The 24,538-nt window shown below is 44.3% G+C and overlaps 1 protein-coding gene across 1 annotated transcript; it reads right to left on the minus strand.

Moving 5' to 3' along the window:
* Positions 1-1,550: 1,550 nt before the first annotated feature.
* Positions 1,551-24,391, minus strand: LOC311136940 (myocyte-specific enhancer factor 2B-like; the record flags this gene model as incomplete). Its single annotated transcript, XM_084171265.1, has 9 exons — positions 24,213-24,391; positions 14,321-14,412; positions 14,003-14,206; positions 13,547-13,681; positions 13,113-13,302; positions 11,568-11,713; positions 2,429-2,543; positions 2,238-2,346; positions 1,551-1,878 (listed from the first exon to the last, which is right to left on the minus strand). The coding sequence occupies exons 2-9, from the start codon at positions 14,372-14,374 to the stop codon at positions 1,551-1,553; spliced, it is 1,281 nt and encodes a 426-aa protein (XP_084027391.1). The 5' UTR covers positions 14,375-14,412; positions 24,213-24,391.
* Between the last annotated feature and the right edge of the window lie 147 nt (positions 24,392-24,538).

The raw sequence follows: 24,538 nt of genomic DNA on the forward strand, positions 1-24,538 counted from the left end.
CATCACAGTGCACTGCTTTAACTTGTCACTTTTGCCATGGAAAATCAGATAATGAATTACCATTAGTAGGGCTAATGGCTGATTCTTTCTGCATTGTCTTGCCTTCAGAGTGATAGTGTGAAATATGTTGACCTCTTGTGGACAAAGGAGTTCACTTCAATCTACACACAAACCCACAAGAAGAACCAAAATGGATACAAGATCATTTTACATTAACTTTTTTCAGACTTTTTAAACACAAAATTGATAATGAAACAATAACACACCACCAATCCTCTGCATAAAACACAAAAATCTTTTTTTTAAAAACAGAATAATAAAAAACACAAACTCACACGAGCAATAAAATGTGTCTTAACAATGTATTTTTTTTCCATTGACAAAAGTGAATTTATGCAGTTTATTTGATAGGTGTCTGATTCTCAACATACCTTATTCCCATTGCCCCACTGACAATTAATCAAATTGTTTCCTTTTCAGGAATTAATAAATCACTTTTGAATTGATTTAAACAAAATACAGTGTTGAAAGTAGTAAAGGTCAACTTTATAAAATGGTTATACTGAATATGGACCTTGAGCGTCACAAGCAGGAATAGATTGAAGATATATGATGATTACTAGTAATGGGTGATTCTTACACGCCATTATATGCTAAACGTTGGCTTGTTTAGGATATTGCTTTACAAATAATTAAATTGAACACAATATCCATTTATAAGAAATAAAGCACATGTTACATTCCCTTTGGTCTTAAATGTGTCATAATTTTGCATTACTAAGGCCAGTGTTCAAAAAGAAAGAATTGAACTATGCAGTATATAGTGTAAAAACAAACAGCTTTGATAAGTAATATTCTAGCCTTAAAAAGCAACACTAAACCTGTATAATGGAACCAATTATCCAAATCCCTGAGAGACTTATTGATGCACAGATTTTAAATACAAAAATCCATAAGTGCAGATTGCATTTTTGTTTTTCTTTAATCAATTCCTATCCAGACCAACTTCCCACTCACTATCACAGAGGCCGTGCCACTATGATAGATGAGTAGAACCTTGGTGCTCCCTAATCGGTCTCCTCTGAGCTGACCACTTCATTGATTTTGGGCTAAAGGCTAAAGCATTAAAGTTATATATGTACAGTAACTGGGGACCTGAATGTAAAGTATTACTCTGAAACACTGTGCTCTAAGAACATGGCTAAATGTCTGATACTCCCTCACCCTCTGCTCTGTAGCTCAAACAGGATGAGAGAACCACACTGATGTGTCATTTGACACCCCTCTGACCCCAACACACAGACAAACCAACAAAACCCAACAACAACACACCCAGACTATATATCCTCACTGTATCAGAATCAGAGAGGCAGTGCCACATGTTCATCACCCACAAGGGAGAGTCCAGCCCAGCTCTAAGGGGGGGTCTTTCTTTCCTTTGGGATGATGTGAACGAATGAACCTCATCTCCCCATCCTCCTCTCTCTGTGTGTGGGAAACCATGTGGCTGGCTTGAAGGAGGGTGGGTGGTGGGTGGTAGTCGCTGCCAGCTATCTCTGCCACCCATCGCTGATTTCTAATTGCCTCAGGGGCAGCCCCCCTTTCTCCTCTGCCCCTTGCTCAGCCGGGTAGGGAAAACCTCCTTTGGGGAACTCCTCTCTCTCATTGGCTGGGTAGGGCTCCTGGAGGGTGTGGCAAGCAGAATCGGGGGTGCTCACTGGAGAGTGCTGCCTCAGATGGTGCAGGGGCGGAGAGGTCGGGGAGCAGATGTGCTCCGGGGAGGCTCGCTCTGATTTGATGCTGAGATTGAGGGAGGAGTGAGGAGGAGGGGTGGGGGTGGAGGCCTGAGAGGGGAAAGAGCACCCTCTGCTGGATATCCTGGTACACAGCAAGCAGACAGAGAAAAAGGAAGAAAATATGCATGACGTAGAGCGGGGGTATTCAACTCTTACCCTACGAGGTCCGGAGCCTGCTGGTTACCTGATAATTAATTGCACCCACCTGGTGTCCCAGGTCTAAATTAGTCCCTGATTAGAGGGGAACAATGAAAAAACGCAGTGGAACTGGCTTTGAGGTCCAGAGTTGAGTTTGAGGGACGTAGAGTATGAAATAACTCCTCACATGCTATTTTTCCTATAAAGGGCACTAGAATACACACCACAGCAGTATCAAGGTCAATCCTTGTGCAATGTTTAACACTTAGTAATTGAATAAGGTTTACATATCAGTGGTCTTACGCTGGGCTGAGGTGGGGTACATGCTGCTCCTGCTGTTGTGCTGTCTGCCAGGGGTTCACTGTCCCACGCTGTAGACTCACAGCATGGGAGAAAGCTGGGTGGCTGTAGTCTGGGACAGAGGAAAATTATTATTTTATATCACTAACTAAGAAGCACATACAGATGTCAGAAGAGCAGAGCTGCAGTCTTACCAGATGGTCCAGCAGAGGAGAGGCCGTAGTCCCCAAGACTGTGGCCCAGCAGACCTGCCTTCCCCATGGCCAGCATGTGGTTCACTGGGTGCATGCCCTGGTACAGTATGCCTCTCTGATCATTACATGGAGAGAGAAGCAGTTACTCGGTTCAATCTCTCCTTGGTTCAATCTCTTCATTATCACTGTTAAAAAGCTATCTACAAAACAATACATGCCATGTGAGTAAGTGTGAGAGTGAGAATTATAGTGTACAAGTGTGAGTGTGGTTGGACCTCTGATTGGCCTTTCGTAATGACATCGTCATAACCCTGCACTCTGATTGGTCTCTTCATAATGACATCATCATAATGACATCGTCATCACCCTGCTCTCTCATTGGTCCATCATAACCCTGTTCTCTGATTGGTCCCTTCATTATGGCATTATCATTATGACGTTATCCTAACTGGGGCTGTGGCAGTAATTACATTTAGTCAGACGGTGATTGTCAAGCAAATAACTGCCGGTCTCATGGTAATTGAACGTTAATTAACATAAACACATTTAGCATCTCCTGGCTTCCACGCATAGCCTACAAGCCACTGATGCAGACCTTTGGAACATCTACATTTAAAAAAGTCTAATAAATCAATTTAATATAGCCTACACCTTCACAATAAATCCATTATTTATTTTAGACAGGTCTAAAGAAACATGATATGAAGAAAATGTAGTATATTTCAGAAGAACAGAATAGCATACTCTGAGTTGTCCTTATGTTAGGTCCTGATCTGGTTATGCCATATGTCTGTGGGCTACACTAGTTCATTTAGCAGACAAGATTTGCTTAGAATTCCGTGTATTATTATTTTATAGTATGAAGAATACAATTGAACATAGCTGAATAAAATAGAAAGGATATTTTCTCAATGATTTGAGGGAGTGCGCACATGCGGCTATTCTGTATTGAGCGGTTAACAAAGAAGGTCCTCCTATATGCTTAATTTAGAGTTATTTATGCAACTGTAATTGTGATACAAACGTTGGGCTATATGTTTAGATTTTTAATACATTCTAAGGCTGCATCATGCGACTCTAATGATGATTTGAAAAAAGTACCATGAAAGGCATGAGCTCTGCTTTGTTTCTTCCACAGGCTGCACACACTTCATCAGTCTCTCATTCACAATTTGACAAGCACTTGATAATGCCTCGAATTTCCCGACGGCATCCCTCTAGTGTGGCCTTAATGCCCACTAAAATAATCCATGCCTTTTGCGGCCAGTGGCCGTTTTGCCTTTGGGTTGACTATAATAATTATAATTCACTTCTCCCGGCTATGTGTTCCGAAGCACCTCTAACTCACATGGCTTTCTCAGATATCGCAATTCTTATTAGCCAATGCCCGTCACGTGATCGGGTTCTTCTCACAGGCATCTATCTCAGCTCCGAAGTAGGCTACAAGTGAAGACAGACACATCGGGGACGCAACTGCGCGTGTCCGTCTTATCGAATTCCGAGGCGCATATTTAAGATGTTAGAAGAACTGTCCACATTTACTTTTCGTCAGCCAACAAGATGAGTAGGCCTAACGATGAGTAGGCCTCTACTATCCCCCATAGTACAAAAGTTGACTTATTCTATTGGTCAACTTGTCCTTCTGCGATAAATAAATATTCCAAACATACTCTGGGACAGTTGTGGGATGCGATAGATCCCAAATTAATACAACCACTCGCATCAAAAAACTTTTTTCTCCACAATTTCGTGATTACGATCTTGTCTCATCGCTGCAACTCCCCAACGGGCTCGGGAGAGGCGAAGGTCGAGTCATGCGTCCTCCGAAACATGACCCGCTGCTTCTTAACACCCGCTCGCTTAACCGGGAAGCCAGCTGTACCAATGTGTCGGAGGAAACACCGTCCAACTGACGACCGAAGTCAGCCTAGAGTGCGATGAGCCAAGTACCCCCGGCCAAACCCTCCCCTAAACCGGACGACGCTGGGCCAATTGTGTGCCACCCTATTGGACTCCCAGTCATAGCCGGAAATGACACAGCCTGGGATCGAACCCCAGAATGCAGTGCCTTATACTGCTGCGCCACTCGGGTGGCCTTTCAAAAAATATTTTAACCTCTACGGGATCGGTGCACCGTATATGGGACGGTTGAGCTAACGTGCGCTAATGTGATTAGCATGACTGTTGTAAGTAACAGCAAACTTTCCAGGACATAGCCATGTTTTATATTGGCAGAAAGCTTAAATTCTTGTTAATCTAATTGCACTGTCCAATTTACAGTAGCTATTACAGTGAAAAAATGCCATGCTATTGTTTGAGGAGAGTGCACAACAAAAAAACACATTTCACGGCAACTGGTTTGATACATTCACCTCTGAAGGTAAATAATGTACTTACATTCAGTTTTCTTGCTCTGATTTGTCATCCTAAGGGTCCCAGAGATAAAATGTAGCATAGTTTTGCTTGATAAAATACATTTTTATATTCAAATGTAGGAACTGGGTTCTACAGTTTGAACCCCTGCTGTCTCTGGCTCCACACCCACCCCGCCCGGCCATCGAGATGTGTGAAAGTTAGTGTATAAGCTAATGATCCATCATGTATGACATTCCTGGGAGTGTGTAAACTTATATTTTGTAGTACCATATCATTTTTGTATGTTCTCTATAGTTATGTACTTGAAAATGGACCAATTCGGCACATTTGGGCAGACTTGATACAAAATAGTCCAGTATTGCAATGCGTCACTGGATCAATCTGAAACTTTGCACACACACTGCTGCCATCTAGTGGCCAAAATCTAAATTGCACCTAAACTGCAATATTATTGTCACGGTATACTTGTGGATGTGGTGGTGAAGTCAGGCGCAGGACACAGCGGATAAGTCAAAACGACTTTACTTGACTCAATGACACAATACAAAAATAAATGGCCTCGAACACACAGGAGGCGATAACCTACGCGCAACGCGTAAAACACTAATACACAAAATATACCAAAAAGACAAACGACAGGCGGACATTAACACACAACTACAAAACATAACACAGTGAAACTTATAGGTGACATAATCAGGACAGAATACGAAACAGGTGCACTAAACTAGACATGACCAAACAAACATCGAAACATCCAACGGTGGCAGCTAGTACTCCGGGGACGACGAACGCCGAAGCCTGCCCGAACAAGGAGGAGGAGCAGCCTCGGCGGTATTCGTGACAGTACCCCCCCCTTGACCGTGCGCCGACCCCGGCCTCGGGGACGGCCAGGAGGACGCGGAGCAGGGCGCGTGGGATGGTTACAGTGGAACTCCGTCAGGAGGGAGGGATCTAAGATATCCCTCCTAGGCACCCAGCACCGTTCCTCCGGACCGTACCCCTCCCACTCCACGAGATATTGTAGACCCCCCCCATCCGACGTCTCGAATCCACGATGGACCGGACTGAGTACGCCGGAGCCCCCTCGATGTCCAGTGGGGGCGGAGGAGTCTCTCTTATCTCATTGTCCTGGAGTGGACCAGCTACCACCGGCCTGAGGAGAGACACATGGAACGAGGGGTTAATGTGATAATCATTAGGCAGTTGTAACTTGTAGCATACCTCGTTCAATCTCCTCAGGACTTTAAATGGCCCCACAAACCGGCGACCCAGCTTCCGGCAGGGCAGGCGAAGGGGCAGGTTTCGAGTCGAGAGCCAGACTCGATCTCCAGGTGCGTATACTGGACCCTCACTGCGGTGGAGATCGGCGCTCGCCTTCTATCTACGGATAGCCCGCTGCAGATGGACGTGTGCAGCGTTCCACGTCTCCTCCGAGCGCCGAAACCACTCATCCACCGCAGGAGCCTCGATCTGGCTCTGATGCCATGGTGCCAGAACCGGCTGATATCCTAACACACACTGGAAAGGGGTCAGGTTAGTAGAGGAGTGGCAAAGAGAGTTCTGGGCAATCTCTGCCCAAGGGATATAACCCGACCACTCCTCCTGCCGGTCCTGGCAATACGATCTCAGAAACCTACCCACATCCTGGTTCACTCTCTCCACCTGCCCATTACTCTCAGGGTGAAAACCCGAGGTAAGGCTAACCGAGACCCCCAAACGTTCCATGAATGCCCTCCAGACTCTAGAGGTGAATTGGGGACCTCGATCAGACACTATATCCTCGGGAACCCCGTAGTGCCGAAAGACGTGGGTAAACAAAGCCTCAGCGGTCTGTAGGGCAGTAGGGAGACCCGGCATTGGGATGAGACGACAGGCCTTAGAGAACCGATCCACAACGACCAGAATGGTGGTATTCCCCTGGGAGGGAGGTAGGTCAGTGACAAAATCTACCGAGAGGTGAGACCACGGCCGTTGTGGAACGGGCAGGGGCTGTAACTTCCCCCTGGGCAGGTGTCTAGGCGCCTTACACTGGGCGCACACTGAGCAGGAGGAGACATAAACCCTCACGTCCCTAGCCAATGTTGGCCACCAGTACTTAACGCTAAGGCAGTGCACTGTCCGGCCAATACCTGGATGTCCAGAGGAGGGTGACGTGTGAGCCCAATATATGAGACGATCACGGATCTCGAGCGGCACGTACGTCCGCCCCACTGGACACTCCGGAGGAGTAGGGTCGGTGCGTAACGCCCGCTCGATTTCCGTATCGATCTCCCACACCACCGGTGCCACCAGACAAGACTCCGGCAGTATGGGAGTGGGCTCAATGGACCTCTCCTCTGTGTCATACCGCTGGGACAGGGCGTCTGCCTTACCGTTCTGGGACCCTGGGATGTACGTAAGCTTAAAGACAAACCGGGTCAGAAACATGTTCCACCTAGCCTGATGAGGGTTCAGTCTCCTAGCTGCCCGGATGTACTCCAGGTTACGATGGTCAGTCAGAATGAGAAAAGGGTGTTGAGCCCCCTCAAGCCAATGCCTCCACACCTTTAGGGCCTGAACTACGGCTAGCAGCTCCCTGTCCCCTACGTCATAATTTCGTTCCGCCGGGCTGAGCTTTTTAGAATAAAAAGCGCAGGGCCGGAGTTTAGGAGGCATGCCTGAGCGTTGAGACAATACTGCCCCAATACCGGCCTCTGACGCGTCCACCTCCACTTGGAACGCTAAAGCGGGGTCCGGATGCGCCAGCACCGGAGCCGAGGTGAACAGGTTCTTCAGTTTATCAAACGCCCTGTCCGCCTCAGCCGACCACTGCAAACGCACCGGGCCCCCCTTCAGCAGGGAAGTGATGGGAGCTGCCACCTGTCCAAAACCCCGGATAAACCTCCGGTAGTAATTGGCAAAATCCCAAAAACGTTGCACCTCTTTAACAGTGGTTGGAGTCTGCCAATTACGCACGGCAGACACACGGTCAATCTCCATCTCCACCCCTGACGCGGACAACCGATGACCCAAGAAGGAGATGGACTCCTGGAAAACAGACATTTCTCTGCCTTGACATACAAGTCATGCTCCAACAGCCTACCCAACACTCGGCGTACCAGGGCTACATGCTCGGCTCGTGTAGACGAGTACACTAGAATGTCGTCAATATACACGACCACCCCCTGCCCATGCAAATCCCGGAAGATCTCGTCCACAAAGGATTGGAAGACTGAAGGAGCATTCATTAACCCGTATGGCATGACGAGATACTCATAATGACCCGAGGTGGTACTAAATGTCTTCCATTCATCCCCCTCCCTAATGCGCACCAAGTTGTAAGCGCTCCTGAGATCCAGTTTTGTGAAGAAACGCGCTCCGCGTAATGATTCCGTCATACTCGCAATCAGAGGAAGAGGATAACTGTATTTAACTGTGATCTGATTGAGATTACGGTAATCAATACACGGGCAAACCTCCTCTCTCCCATCGGCGCAGGGTGTCCATGACCTCCTGCATGGCGGATCCGAGTTGCTGGATCCTGGCGTCCTGGTAGCTGACCCGATCCTCCAGCGACTCGGTTCCCGCCGTTGCTCCTGCTGACTCCATAGTAAAAGGTGTGTTATTCTGTCACGGTATACTTGTGGATGTGGTGGTGAAGTCAGGCGCAGGACACAGCGGATAAGTCAAAACGACTTTACTTGACTCAATGACACAATACAAAAATAAATGGCCTCGAACACACAGGAGGCGATAACCTACGCGCAACGCGTAAAACACTAATACACAAAATATACCAAAAAGACAAACGACAGGCGGACATTAACACACAACTACAAAACATAACACAGTGAAACTTATAGGTGACATAATCAGGACAGAATACGAAACAGGTGCACTAAACTAGACATGACCAAACAAACATCGAAACATCCAACGGTGGCAGCTAGTACTCCGGGGACGACGAACGCCGAAGCCTGCCCGAACAAGGAGGAGGAGCAGCCTCGGCGGTATTCGTGTCAATTATATTGTGGCCTTTCTCTTGCATTTCAAAGATGGAACAAAAAATAAATAGAAACGCATGTTTTTTTGTTTGTATTATGTTTTACCAGATCTAATGTGTTATATTCTCCTACATTAATTTCACATTTCCACAAACTTCAAAGTGTTTCCTTTCAAATGGTATCAAGAATATGCATATCCTTGCTTCAAGTCCTGAGCTACAGTTAGATTTAGGTATGTCATTTTAGGCGAAAATTGAAAAAAAGGGTCCGATCCTTAAGAGGTTAAAAGAAATGAGGCTGAACAGATCAGAACGTTTATCTTAAAATGTTGATAAACTATTAGGCTATTTCTTCACATTATAAGCGCAGCAATGTGCACACGGCAGCAGGCTATAAGCGCGAATGTTCCAAAATGCAATGAATTAGCGGGAAAACACCATTCCCAAATGTGACCACAAATGCAATTATGAATGTAATGCTTTATTATAAAGGTGCATTTTTATGGTGAAAATGATCTTCCTCAAACTTGAAACTGTATGCCAGTTAGGCTCTACACCGGTTGTAAAGCGGATGAATGTGCTTAATTTTAAGAAGTTATTTGGCCACTTTAGTAGTGATACAAACAAGTGATAATATATAATTCACAAGTGATAGGCTAATATTGTGACCCATCAGACTATTCTTGATTTAATCCTGTCTTTACATATACTAAGTAATATATGTGTGAAATTAGTTTTGATTTAGAATGGACCATTATCATGCACCTGTCTCGGAACAGGGGAAATAAAGACATGTCATCTATGCACTTACAGTGCATTCGGAAAGTATTCAGACCCCTTGACTTTTTACACATTTTGTTAAGTTACAGCCTTATTCTAAAATGGATTGAATAGTTTTCCCCCCCTCATCAATCTACACACAATACCCCATAATGACAAGCAAAAACAGTTTTTTAGAATGTTTTGCAAATGTATATTAAAAAAAACCCGGAAATATGACATTTACATAAGTATTCAGACCCTTTGCTCAGTACCTTGTTGAAGCACCTTTGGCAGCGATTACAGCCTCAAGTCTTCTTGGGTATGATGCTACAAGCTTGGCACACCTGTATTTGGGGAGTTTCTCCCATGCTTCTCTGCAAATCCTCTCAAGCTCTGTCAGGTTGGATGGTCAGCGTCACTGCACAGCTATTTTCAGGTCTCTCCAGAGATGTTTGATCGGGTTCAAGTCCGGGCTCTGGCTGGGCCACTCAAGGACATTCAGAGACTTGTCCCGAAGCCACTACTGCGTTGTCTTGGCTGTGTGCTTAGGGTCGTTGTCCTGTTGGAAGGGGAACCTTCGCCCCCAGTCTGAGGCAGGTTTTCATCAAGGATCTCTCTGTACTTTGCTCTGGTCTGAAAGTCTGGCTTCCGTCTGGCCACTCTACCATAAAGGCCTGATTGGTGGAGTGCTGCAGAGATGGTTGTCCTTCTGGAAGGTTCTCCCATCTCCACAGAGGAACTCTGGAGCTCTGTCAGAGTGACCATCGGGTTCTTGGTCACCTCCCTAACCAAGGCCCTTCTACCCCGATTGCTCAGTTTGGCCAGGCGGCCAGCTCTAGGAAGAGTCTTGGTGTTTCCAAACTTCTTCCATTTAAGAATGATGGAGGCCACTGTGTTCTTGGGGACCTTCAATGCTGCAAAAAAGTTTTGGTACCCTTCCCATTTATTTATTTATTTGTCATTTAGCAGACGCTCTTATCCAGAGCGATTTACAATTAGTGAGTGCATACATTTTCATACTGGCCCCCCTGGCCCCAGATCTGTGCCTTGACACAATCCTGTGTCAGAGCTCTATGGACAATTCCTTCGACCTCATGGCTTGGTTTTTGCTCTGACATGCACTGTCAACTGTTGGACCTTATATAGACAGGTGTGTGCCTTTCCAAATCATGTCCAATCAATTGAATTTACCACAGGTGGTCTCCAATCAAGTTGTAGAAACATCTCAAGGATGATCAATGGAAACAGGATACACCTGAGCTCAATTTCGAGTCTCACAGCAAAGGGTCTGACTACTTATGTAAATAAAGACCTGTGCCAGGGGCCCACTGTGTTCTTGGGGACCTGTGCCAGGTCTGGAGGAAACCTGGCACAATCCCCATGGTGAAGCATGGTGGTGGCAGCATCATGCTGTGCAGATGTTTTTCAGCGGCAGGGACTGGGAGACTAGTCAGGATCGAGGGAAAGATGAACAGAGCAAAGTACAGAGAGATCCTTGATGAAAACCTGCTCCAGAGCGCTCAGGACCTCAGACTAGGGTGAAGGTTAACTTTCCAACAGGACAACGACCCTAAGCACACAGCCAAGGACAAGTCTCTGAATGTCCTTGTGTGGCCCAGCAAGAGCCCGGACTTGAAACCGATCTAACATCTCTGGAGAGACCTGAAAATAGCTGTGCAGTGACGCTCCCCATCCAACCTGACAGAGCTTGAGAGGATCTGCAAATGTGCTTCAACAAAGTACTGAGGAAAGGGTCTGAATACTTATGTAAAAATGTTATTTCAGTTTTTCTTTATTGTTAATACATTTGCAAACATTTCCACAAAACAGTTTTTGCTTGTCATTATGGGGTATTGTGTGTAGATTGATGGATTTTTTTTTTTAATGTAACGTAACAAAATGTGGAAAAAGTGAAGGGGTCTGAATACTTTCCGAATGCACTGTAGCCTGCAGTACTGCAGAACCTCATGCTAACCTCTTGTTATGACTGACAAGTAGGATTTAAGAGATCCTTACAGCACTGTTGAGGTTGGCGCGAATGCCACCCATGCTAGGGTTGCTCTCTGCCCGCCGGTTGTCATTGCCCAGGTTCAAAGGGGGAGGAGTCTTCATCTCCAAGGCCCGGCTCCGGTTGCTATGGGAGAACATGGAGTAGCCAATACCTTTTACAGAGAGAAAACAAATAGGAAGTGAGAAACAAGATGTGGGTAGAATAATGTTTCACTCACAGACAGAACACTCATTCACTCTCTCTCAATCTCTCTCACTCGCTCCACCTGTAAAACAGAAGTTCTTTTTTAGGCTTGAACTTTATCTCTTAAAGACATCTGGCACTTCAGATTACCAAAACGTACATTATTAATGTTAACCTCATAACGAAACATTTATTCACACCTTGATAGTGGATTAACTCAGTAAGCATAATATTTTTTACATACGTTTTGCTCTGATCTGTATTGATAAAAAGGGAAAATGACAAGCATCATAATGTACAGTGTATAGCATTTCAAAATGCAGCGTTACTTGACTACATAGCTCAGTTGCGATGGCAAACCATTGAGTGGCATCCCTACTAATAACTATAGAGTATGAAGAGTGGAGTTGAGCTGAACTGAGATGACCAGCAGGTACAACTGTTGTTGGCTGGTCCTCACTACATATTCGTCGCCAAACCCACTGGCTCCAGGCCATCTATAAATCACTTCTAGGCAAATCCCCGCCTTATCTTAGCTCATTGGTCACCATAGCAACACCCACCCGTAGTATGCGCTCCAGCAGGTATATCTCACTGGTCATCCCCAAAGCCAACACCTCCTTTAGCCGCCATTCCTTCCAGTTCTCTGCTGCCAATGACTGGAACAAATTGCAAAAATCTCTGAAGCTGGAGACACTTATCTCCCTCACTAACTTTAAGCATCAGTTGTCAGAGCACCTTACCGATCACTGCACCTGTACACAGCACATCTGAAATTAGCCCGCCCAACTACCTCATCCCTATATTGTTATTTATTTTGCTCATTTGCACCCCAGTATCTCTATTTGCACATCATCTCTTGCACATCTATCATTCCAGTGTTAATTCTAATTGTAATTATTTTGCACTATGGCCTATTTGTTGCCTTACCTCCATAACTTACTACATTCGCACACACTGTATATATATTTTCTGTTGTATTTTTCACTTTATGTTTTGTTTTACCCCATATGTAACTCTGTGTTGTTGTTTTTATCGCACTGCTTTGCTTTATCTTGGCCAGGTCACAGTTGTAAATGAGAACTTGTTCTCAACTGGCTTAACTGGTTAAATAAAGGTGAAAAAAAATAAAAAAAATAATAATAATATAAAAACAAAACAAACAAAAAAACACACTCACTGCTCAGAAACTAAAGATCAGCCTCCAAACGCTGTTTCACACAGCACACACACACACACACACTTCCTGTTTTCACAGTCAGCTGCACAGCACTGAGGTGGCCTCACATTCTGTAGGCAATCCATGGCAAGAATGGTACCTCTAACCCTCTAGGAATGTTTGAAAATAACTAGGGGCCAGGTCTCACCTGAGTGTGGAGACACGAAGGCAGCGTGGCTGTGGGGCCCTGCAGGGCTGGCTGAGCCTGGTCTGGGGCCCAGGGGCTTGAAGGCCGGGGGTCTGTTGGAGCTCAGGCTGGGATTGGACGAGTTGGGGTATCCATTCTCACAGCCACCAGACACCAGGAACTGGGCCTCTGGTGAGAGCAGAGAGGGGGCCTGAAGGGAAATATGGGAGAGTGTCTGTTTCAGTTAAGATCAGAAAGTTAGGTCTATTACAGCTGCATTGTACTGTTAAAGTGTCTCTTTAAGTACAAAATGTGCTCACTGAGTCAAATTAATGCTTTGACCGTTCAATAGAATAATTTTCTCAAACTGTGCCATTCTTCACCAAATAAAATAAATCAATGAAACAGCTTTAGTCCATTTACAGCCTTTGGCTCAGACAGCAGTGAGTACTTACATAGTAGCGCTGGCGGGTCAAAGTGAGGTCCATGCCCTCGCTGAGTGAACTGTACTTCTCTGCTGCCACCTGCATGGGCTCCTCAGTGTCCAGCAGCTCTGTCCCGTCCAGACCCAGGCCTTTCTTCCGCAGAGTCTACAGCAACAGGACAGAGAAAAGAGCAGCACACAGACATTACCTCAAGGATACCTCATACTACAGCCTGTTTATACTATTGCCTCTTGGGGATGTCCTAACGATACAGAAGTTGGCCGTACCAACATTGTTTTTTCAATGCTTTATAGCGGTGCCCAAGTAAGCATTTCATAAGCTTATGCATTTAAAAGTAAAAGCTCTCTCAACTGTGTGTCTTCATTGGGAATGAATGTAATTGGAACTTTGGATATAACAAATTACTATACATACTCTATAGGAGAACATGTTGAGTAATGTGTGGACCTAGTAATGTATTTATACCTCCATTATGTCTGTGTTGGTCCTGCTCTCATGAGGCTCGCTGTACTCAGTGTACTTGAGCAGGACCTTGTCCATGTCAGTGCTGGCGTACTGGAACAGACGGTTGGTGCTGTTGAAGATGATGAGGGCGATCTCACAGTCACACAGCACACTCAGCTCATATGCCTTCTTCATCAGGCCAAACTTACGCTTGGTGAACGTCACCTGGGGACAGAAACATATTGGTTCAATGTATTATTTATTATGAGTGACTGTTTAACTAAACCATGGCAAATACAATAATGATAGAAAGTGATAGAAACAATCAAAGAGTTGTACCTGTCGATTCCGCTGGTCCAGGATACGAGAGATTTGTATTTTTTTCCTTCCCATTGTGTTCGCAGTCTGACTGTCTGAGAGGTGGCTTTACACTGTGAAAAAATATCACATATCACAAAACGCAATCATTTCTACTCATCACAAAATAGAGAGATTTTTTTTTCTTAAACTTTATTTCACCAGGATATCCCATTGCCATAAATCATCTCTTCTAGATCTCATGGCAACATCAACAACCCATTACACAATCAAACCTGACAAACTTTCAAAAAGCAAACCATATGGTTGAGACCACTGTACTTTGGTATTTTATTAGGATCCCCATTAGCTGTTGCAAAAGCATCAGCTACTCTTCCTGGGGTCCACATAAAACATGAAACATGACATAATACAGAACATAAATAGACAAGAACAGCTCAAGGACAGAACTACATAATTTTTTTTTAAAGGCACACATAGCCTACATATCAATACATACACACAAACTATCTAGGTCAAATAGGGGAGAGGCGTTGGGCCGTGAGGTGTTGCTTTATCTGTTTTTTGAAACCAGGTTTGCTGTTTATTTGAGCAATATGAGATGGAATGGAGTTCCATGCAATAATGTCTCTATATAATACTGTATGCTTTCTTGAATTTGTTCTGGATTTGGGGACTGTGAAAATACCCCTGGTGGCATGTCTGGTGGGGTAAGTGTGTGTCAGAGCTGTGTGTGAGTTGACTATGCAAAGAATTTGGGATTTTCAACACATTAATGTTTCTTATAAAAAGAAGAAGTGATGCAGTCAGTCTCTCAACTCTTAGCCACTATTTATATCAGCCCTCTGATTATAATGAAGGGCAAGATGTGCCGCTCTGTTCTGGGCCAGCTGCAGCTTAACTAGGTCTTTCCTTGCAGCACTCGACCACACGACTGGAGAATAATCAAGATAAAACTAGAGCCTGCAGGACTTGCTTTTTGGAGTGTAGTGTCAAAAAACCAGAGCATCTCTTTATTACAGACAGACCTCTCCCCATCTTTACAACCATTGAATCTATATGTTTTGACCATGACCGTTTGCAATCTAAAGTAACGGCAAGTAATTTAGTCTCCTCAACTTGTTCAACATCCACACCATTCATTACCAGATTCAGCTGAGGTCTAGAACTTATGTCACGCTCTGGCTCCGGGACTCTGTAATTTGAGCCAGGGTGTGTTCATTCGTTGGGTGTATTTCTATGTTTGTATTTCTGTTGGGTTTATTTCTATGTTTGGTCAATGACTCCCAATCGGAGGTAACGAGTGTCAGCTGTCGGCTCGTTATCTCTGATTGGGAGCCATATTTAATCTGTATGTTTTCCTGTGGGTGTTGTGGGTTTTTGTTCCGTTTCGGTATGTTTAACCGTTGGACTTCACGAGTCGTGTTTTGGTTTGTTCGTTAATTAAAATAAAGTCATGTTTGTATCACACGCTGCGCCTTGGTCCGCTTCCTGTAACGACGATCGTGACAGAAAAACCCACCAAGATGGGACCAAGCAGCGTGTCCAGGAGCCATCGCCGGGGAGATCCCTCACAGATCTCCTTCGCCTCCTGGACTGGGTCAAGCCGAGTGAGGAAGAGAGGGGCTTGACATTATGGCAGAAGGGCGAGAAGCTGGCGAGGGACATGGAGACCTGGGCCACGGGTAGGAGAGACGCCCCGAAAATTTTTAGGGGGGGGCTCACGACGGCGGACCAGCAGGAGGCCGCGATAGAGCGGTCCAGTGGGTTGCCGGAGAAGGCCGCCGGGTTACGGGGGCCACTGGTCAAAGAGGGGATGGAGGAAGTAGAGGCACGGCGAGAGGTACTGGCGTGTGTTGCCAGTCCGGTCCGGCCCGTTCCAGATCCCGGTGTAGGGCCAGTGGTGTGTGTCCCCAGTACAGTCCGGCCCATCCAAGCTTCCCGCACCAAGCCAGTGGTGTGCGTCGTCAGTCCAGTCCGGCCCATTCCTGCTCCCCGCATCAAGTCTGTGGTGCGTCTCGTCAGCCCGGCTCTGCCCGTTCCTGCTCTCCGCACCAGGACTGTGGTGCGCGTCGCCAGTTCAGCCCGGCCTGTCCCTGCTCCCCTCATCAAGTCTGTGGTGCGTCTCGTCAGCCCGGCTCTGCCCGTTCCTGCTCCCCGCACCAGGTCTGTGGTGCGCTTCGTCAGCCCTGTCCGGCCCAGTCCTGCTCCCCGCACCAAGTCTGTGGTGCGTTTCGTCAGCCCTGTCCGGCCCGGTTCCGCTCTCCGCACCAAGTCAGGGGTGCGCTTCGTCAGCCCGGTCCGGCCCATTCCTGCTCCCCGCGCCAAGGCAGTGGTGCGCGTCGTCAGCCTGGTAAGGCCCGTTCGTCCTCCACGCACCAAGCCAGGGGCGCGTGTCGTCAGTCCGGCTCCGGCCAGCGGGGCTAGACAGGACCAGGGGTACTTTGGGGGGTGGGAGAGGAGGTGGGGATCAAGGCCAGAGCCAGAGCCACCGCCGAGGAGGTATGCCCACCCAGCCCTCCCTTGTTTAGCCCGTATTGAGGCGCGGTCGCAGTCCGCGCCTTTAGGGGGGGGTACTGTCACGCTCTGGCTCCGGGACTCTGTAATTTGAGCCAGGGTGTGTTCATTCGTTGGGTGTATTTCTATGTTTGTATTTCTGTTGGGTTTATTTCTATGTTTGGTCAATGACTCCCAATCGGAGGTAACGAGTGTCAGCTGTCGGCTCGTTATCTCTGATTGGGAGCCATATTTAATCTGTATGTTTTCCTGTGGGTGTTGTGGGTTTTTGTTCCGTTTCGGTATGTTTAACCGTTGGACTTCACGAGTCGTGTTTTGGTTTGTTCGTTAATTAAAATAAAGTCATGTTTGTATCACACGCTGCGCCTTGGTCCGCTTCCTGTAACGACGATCGTGACAACTTAGCGAATTATTTGTACTAAATACAATGCTCTTAGTTTTAGAGATGTACAGGACCAGTTTATTACTGGCCACCCATTCCAAAACAGACTGCAACTCTTTGTTAAGGGTTTCAGTTACTTCATTAGCTGTGGTTGCTGATGCGTATATGGTTGAATCATCAGCATACATGGACACACATGCTTTGTTTAATGCCAGTGGAAGGTCATTGGTAAAAATAGAAAATAGTAGAGGGCCTAGAGAGCTGCCCTGCAGTACACCACACTTTACATGTTTGACATTAGAGAAGCTTCCATTAAAGAAAACCCTTTGAATTCTATTAGATAGATAGCTCTGAATCCACAATATGGCAGAGGTTGAAAAGCCATAACGCATACACTACCGTTCAAAAGTTTGGGGTCACTTAGAAATGTCCTTGTTTTCCATGAAAACATACATGAAATGAGTTTGAATAGGAAATATAGCCAAATGCATAGGAAATGTAGTCAATGACAAGGTTAGAAATAATGTTTTTTAATTGAAATAATAATTGTGTCCTTCAAACTTTGCTTCGTCAAAGAATCCTCCATTTGCAGCAATTACAGCCTTGCAGACCTTTGACATTCTAGTTGTCCATTTGTTGAGGTAATCTGAAGAGATTTCACCCCATGCTTCCCAAAGCACCTCCCACACGTTGGATTGGCATGATGGGCACTTCTTATGTACCATACGGTCAAGCTGCTCCCACAACAGTTCAATATGGTTGAGATCCGGATCCGGTGACTGTGCTGGTCACTCCATTATAGACAGAATACCAGCTGACTGCTTCTTCCCTAAATAGTTATTGCATAGTTTGGAGCTGTGCTTTGGGTCATTGTCCTGTTGTAGGAGGAAATTGGCTCCAATCAAGCGCTGTCCACAGGGTATGGCATGGCGTTGTAAAATTGAGTGATACCCTTCCTTCTTCAATATCCCTTTTACCCTGTACAAATCTCCCACATTACCACCAACAATGCACCCCCAGACCATCACATTGCCTCCACCATGCTTGACAGATGGCATCAAGCACTCCTCCAGCATCATTCCATTTGGTCTGAGTCTCACAAATGTTCTTCTTTGTGATCCGAACACCTCAAACTTCGATTAGTCTGTCCATAACACTTTTTTCCAATCTTCCTCTGTCCAGTGTCTGTGTTCTTTTGCCCATCTTAATCTTTTCTTTTTATTGGCCAGTCTGAGATATCGCTTTTTCTTTGCAACTCTGCCCAGAAGGTCAGCATCCCAGAGTCGCCTCTTCACTGTTGACGTTGAGACTGGTGTTTTGCCGGTACTATTTAATGAAGCTGCCAGTTGAGGACCTGTGAGGCATCTGTTTCTCAAACTAGACACTCTAATGTATTTGTCCTCTTTCTCAGTTGTGCACTGGGGCCTCCCACTACTCTTTCTATTCTGGTTAGAGCCAGTTTGCGCTGTTCTGTGAAGGGAGTAGTACACAGCGTTGTACGAGATCTTCAGTTTCTTGGCAATTTCTCACATGGAATAGCCTTCATTTCTCAGAACAAGAACAGACTGACGAGTTTCAGAAGAAAGTTATTTGTTTCTGGCCATTTTGAGCCTGTAATCGAACCCACAATTGCTGATGCTCAAGATACTCAACTAGTCTCAAGAAGGCCAGTTTTATTGCTTCTTTAATCAGCACAACAGTTTTCAGCTGTGCTAACATAATTGCAAAAGGGTTTTCTAATGATCAATTAGCCTTTTAAAATGATAAACTTGGATTAGCAAACACAACGTGCCATTGGAACACAGGACTGATGGTTGCTGATAATGTGCCTCTGTACGCCTATGTAGATATTCCATTAAAAATCGGCCGTTTCCAGCTACAATAGCCATTTTCAACATTAACAATGTCTACACTGTATTTCTGATCAATTTGATGTTATTTTAATGGACCAAAAAATTGCTTTTCTTTCGAAAACAAGGACATTTCTAAGTGACCACAAACTTTTGAATGGTAGTGTATGTTTTTTCAACAACAGGTTATGGTCAATAATGTCAAAGGCTGCACTGAAATCTAACAGTACAACTCCCACAATCTTCTTATTATCAATTTCTTTCAACCAGTCATCAGTCATTTGTGTCAGTGCAGTACATGTTGAGTGCCCTTCTCTATAAGCATGCTGAAAGTCTGTTGTTAATTTGTTTACAGAGAAATAGCATCGTATTTGGTCAGACACAATTCTTTCCAACAGTTTGCTAAGAGCTGGCAGCAAGCTTATAGGTCTGCTGTTAGAACCAGTAAAGGCTGCTTTACCACTCTTGGGTAGCAGAATTAATTTGACTTCCCTCCAGGCCTGAGGACAAAGACTTTCCTCTAGGCTCAGATTAAAGATATGACAAATAGGAGTGGCTATAGACTCAGCTACCATCCTCAGTAGCTTTCCATCTGTTGTCAATACCAGGAGGTTTGTCATAATTGATCGATAACAATAATTATTCCACCTCTCCCACACCAACTTTACAAAATTCAAACTTGCAATGCTTTTCTTTCATTATTTGTTTTTTTATGCATTATACGATGGCTCACTGTTCGTTGTTGGCATTTCCTGCATAAATTTGCCCACTTTGCCAATGAAGTAATCATTTAAATAATTGGCAACATCAAATGGTTTTGTGATAAATAAGCCATCTGATTCGATGAAAGATGGAGTTGAATTGGTCTTTCTGCCCATAATTTCATTTAAAGTACTCCAAAGCTTTATGTCATTGATCTTGGCTTCATAATACAGTTTCTTCTTATTTTTGTTGAGTTTAGTCACATAATTTCTCAATTTGCATTAAGTCAGCCAGTCATATGTGCAGCCAGACTTATTAGCCACTCCTTTTGCCTCATCTCTTTCAACCATACAGTTTTTCAATTCCTCATCAATCCATGGAGCCTTAACAGTTCTAACAGTCAGTTTCTTAACAGGTGCATGTTTATCAATAATTGGTAGAAGCAATTTCATAAATAGCTCAATAACCCAGCACCAATAACCCAGCAGTTGTTAAAGAAAATAACTCAATTAAGTGACCCAACGCCTGCAACCCAGCAGTTGGGTCAACCAAACGACCCAGCATTTTTTGGAGGGTAGCAGACCTACATTTTCTTCTGCAGTAGATAGCATCTCACCTCAGATGTAAATTAAGAGAATAGAGGGAAGTGGGAGATCTGAGCTAAAGAGAAGCCAGAGATCTTTATCACATGGGGGTTTACAGAAAGTTCCTTTCTCTCAGATAGAACTACTCACCACAGACAGCCCCCACCTCTCACACAGCCAGGCAAATATAGCATTTACCTTGCCTAAACGGTGAGGACATGGCCTTCTCAGAGTGGTTTTGAATGTTTCTCAAACCACTACAGCCAGTAAACCCGCACACGCATAATGTCACCTAATTCTGGATAATGCAGTCCGTATGACAACTGCCGCTCAAAAAGGCTAAAAACAGCCAAGTAAGACAGCAATGTAGCTGTCAGCAAGAGTTTCACTGTCTGTAAAATCATTGGAGCGTTGATGAGAATGTACATTTGGCTGCCTTGGAAGGTAGCAACCACATTTTATGGTCTTAATTTCCGATGACCCTGTACATACACTTTGGAACAGAATCCAATCACTTTTTGATACTCCAGAGATCATGGTATCTACGACCAGGACCAGGCCTGTATCTGTGGTAGTCTACATATGATATGATATGATATATATATATATATATATATATATATATATATATATATATATATATATATATATATGAGTGTACAAAACATTAAGGACACTGACTCTTTCCATGACATAGACTGACAAGGGGAATCCAGGTGAAAGCTATGACCCCTTGTTGATGTCACTTCTTAAATCCACTTCAATCAGTGTAGATGAAGGGGAGGAGACAGGTTAAAGAAGGATTTTTAAGCCTTGAGACAATTGAGACATGGATTGTGTATGTGTGCCATTCAGAGGGTGAATGGGCAAGACAAAATATGCAAGTGCTTTTGAATGGGGTATGGTAGTGGGTGCCAGGCGCACCGGGTTGTGTCCAGAACTACAACGCTGCTGGGTTTTTCACGCTCAACAGTTTCCTGTGTGTATCAAGAATGGTCCACCACCGAAAGGACATCCAGCCAACTTGACACAACTGTGGGAAGCATTGGAGTCAACATGGGCCAGCATCCCTGTGGAACGCTTTCGACACCTTGTAGAGTCCATGCCCCAATGAATTGAGGCTGTTCTGAGGGAATAGTGCAATAATTGCACTCATACACAGTTGCCCCAGGGTCTACAGCTCCTAGGGACAGAGAGCAGCTTCCTCTGACCCCTTCTCGGAGGCCAGACAGCGGAAGCGAGACCATACACGCTAACAGAGCAGGCCTCTAACACAGTCAGGCCCTCTCTCCCAAAGACACCCTGCAGTCCCCGGAGACAGGGACAGACTAATTGCTGAGTGTCTCACTGGGACAACACGGGGTGAACACCAACAACAAACTGTTTTGTCATTACCAGTCAACGCTGTAGCACTACTTAATGAGTGGGGGACTTGATACAGAGGCGTGTTACTTCTCACTAACACACTGAATGTTAATTCCAGTGAATGTTAAATGGGAACTTACTCATGAACACCGATACTTACTGTATATTTACATGACGATAACAACTGTGTCATGCACATTCCATGAAAAATAAATACATGTGTTTTGCGCTAATGTTTACTCTTTGCAATAACCATACATTTCCCCTTTTAGGCTTATAACTTTGAATAGAGAAGCATAGATTTAGGCTACAGTATGATCCAACTACCATAGAATATTAGCTGGAAATAAGCATACAAGCAGAGTATGTGGCACCTGACCAGGCCAAAGCCCAACACATTTTTTCGGTATTAGTTGTTGATGCTTCTGCCAGTCATTTCAGCTCAATGGCAAGATGAGAAACCAGGTCTCAAAATAGAAGGCAGGAATCCTATTTGCATAACCCAATACATAAGCCCCTAAGCCAAGGCAAACATACCGACGCAAACATTTATTGACTCTACACAATTATCATCAACAAACCTCAAAATAAAATGTTGATTATTGTAAAAAAAATTATCATCAAACACACTCGTGATGCATGAAGTTAACACTTAATTTATCGCTTAATATATCACACATTAAGGTTTGCGTGAAATCTGGGCCAAAGATAGAGATGTTTATTTTTTTATACAGTATACATTTGTGCGACTGATTTATGGTTGAAAAATCGACATTTCACCCCATATGTATTTAAAATCTAGTGATATAGCAGGGTCAGACAGTTCATAAGCTTTGTTACATTCAATAACTCCCTGGCTGGACCTTTGCAAAGCAGAGGTGTGGAAATATTTGGCTAATTTTAACAGGAGATAATTCAATTTCCTGGATATTTTGGATTGAGACAGAATAGAAACACCTGATTTTTCTGGACGGGCTTTGGGATTTTTGATGACCACAGAGACCATAGTGTCATGTCAAGGCTATACTGTCATGTCTCAGCTTAGAAACTGAGTCAGAGAGAGACAGGGAGGTACTCATGATGACTGCACAAGGGGCAACAGGTTCAATATTGAGTGACCAAGTTTTGTGGTTTTATTATGAAACCAAGAGGTCAAAGATGCTCTCTTTCAGAACAAACATATTGCTGTCCATGGAAAAGCAACTTGAGCACAAGAATAACAAACACAGAGGTTGTCAAGTCATGCAAAGAATTTGAACTGTTCAGTATGCAATAAACAAATATTTGTTTGCAATTGAGCATTGGAAATATTTCAGTATTTTATGGAAAACTGTTGATTCTTAAATATTCCACTTCGAATACATGTTTTTCTTTATGGATCCTAACCACACAATGTGTGCCTTTCTATTGCTGTTTGCACATTCTCTGTTGGCAATGCTTTGATGCAAGTTAAGATTTTTGCAAGGCTGAATGAGATTAAAGTGTAAGCATAAAGAAAATGCATTTAAACAGCCGCTGGACCAGATTCCACTTAACATATTTGCTGCACAGAGAATCTTTCCATCATGATAGAAAAGCCTGCCTCCCTATTGTGACAGTATCATTTACACCCACTAAGCCACTGGCATCATCTAAAATAAATGTAGTGCTTACAAAAAAAAGTATATAAATGTTCTCTAGCATTTAAGAAATGCACCATAACAAAATGTTGTACATGCAATGGGAATGAAATAACGACACACACAATACATCCCTCACCCCAAATATCCATTATTTATGCACGCTATAAAGGTTATATTTGTCAGTCATTATTATGATGTGTAGATAAATTGTTGGGTACACTTGGGGCATTATAAGTTCCACTACTGTAAATATGCATACATCTTGCTATCCATTTCCTTTCATCTTCAATTCTGACACAAATACGATCTGACTGAGGTATGTCTCAGTGGGATACAGCCATAGAATGCAAATGTATTACTATTTCTCATGCAAGCATTAGCCTAGGGCTACTTTTTCCATTACTTGTTTTATTGGATGAAATCTCACTTTTCAACTGCTTGAACACTACAATTAGCTTTTGCTAACATTTAGAAAAATCCTATCTTTGATTGATCCTATCTATCTCTTTTCACCTAGAGGAAACCATCAATAAAAACAGACCTACTGTGGAATACTGTGTCAAGCACAGCATAAACAGTCTTACGTAATTATACAACTGGGCAACAGCACTATAAATACAGCTGTGAGGCCTGCGTGTGTTGTTGCTAATAATAAATAAGACTGCCAAATAATGACTGAATTGCTGACGTCATTCAAAAATACTCGGTTAATAATAGCCCTGTCCCAGAGTTAAGCATTCCTAAGTATCTATCTAAGTTACTTACATAGTAATAGCATGAAACTATGCAATAACTTACAGTATCCTCAGAATATAAAAGGTATTTTAGGCAACTCGGAAAGTAAATGTTGTTTAGATAGAGGAAAACAACAAATGTCTGCTCTCAGCTCACCTATTCTTTGATGTTTCTCCAGTGTGACGTTTTTCCCTTTCTCTTTACTGTAGGCTCTGCGTTTGACCCGGTATTTACTGAGAAATACGACAGCAGAGTCTATGACAAGTTTTTTCCCTGTCTCAAAATTATTCAAGAGCTCTTCGTCCTCGTTGAAGTGAATAGAATACGCAGTGCCGTGGCTAGAGGTGTCCACTTGATGCTCGAGGATGACGATTATTCAAGTAGCTCTCCTTCTGACGGCGCGCACATTTCCAGCAGCAACAGCTGGCTGCAGCCCATTTGTAAATTACCATATATACCGCCCCCTCGGCTGTGCCCATTGG

This window comes from Coregonus lavaretus, assembly GCF_964263955.1.
Source record: "Coregonus lavaretus genome assembly, chromosome: 11".
In the NCBI taxonomy this organism is placed as follows: domain Eukaryota; kingdom Metazoa; phylum Chordata; class Actinopteri; order Salmoniformes; family Salmonidae; genus Coregonus; species Coregonus lavaretus.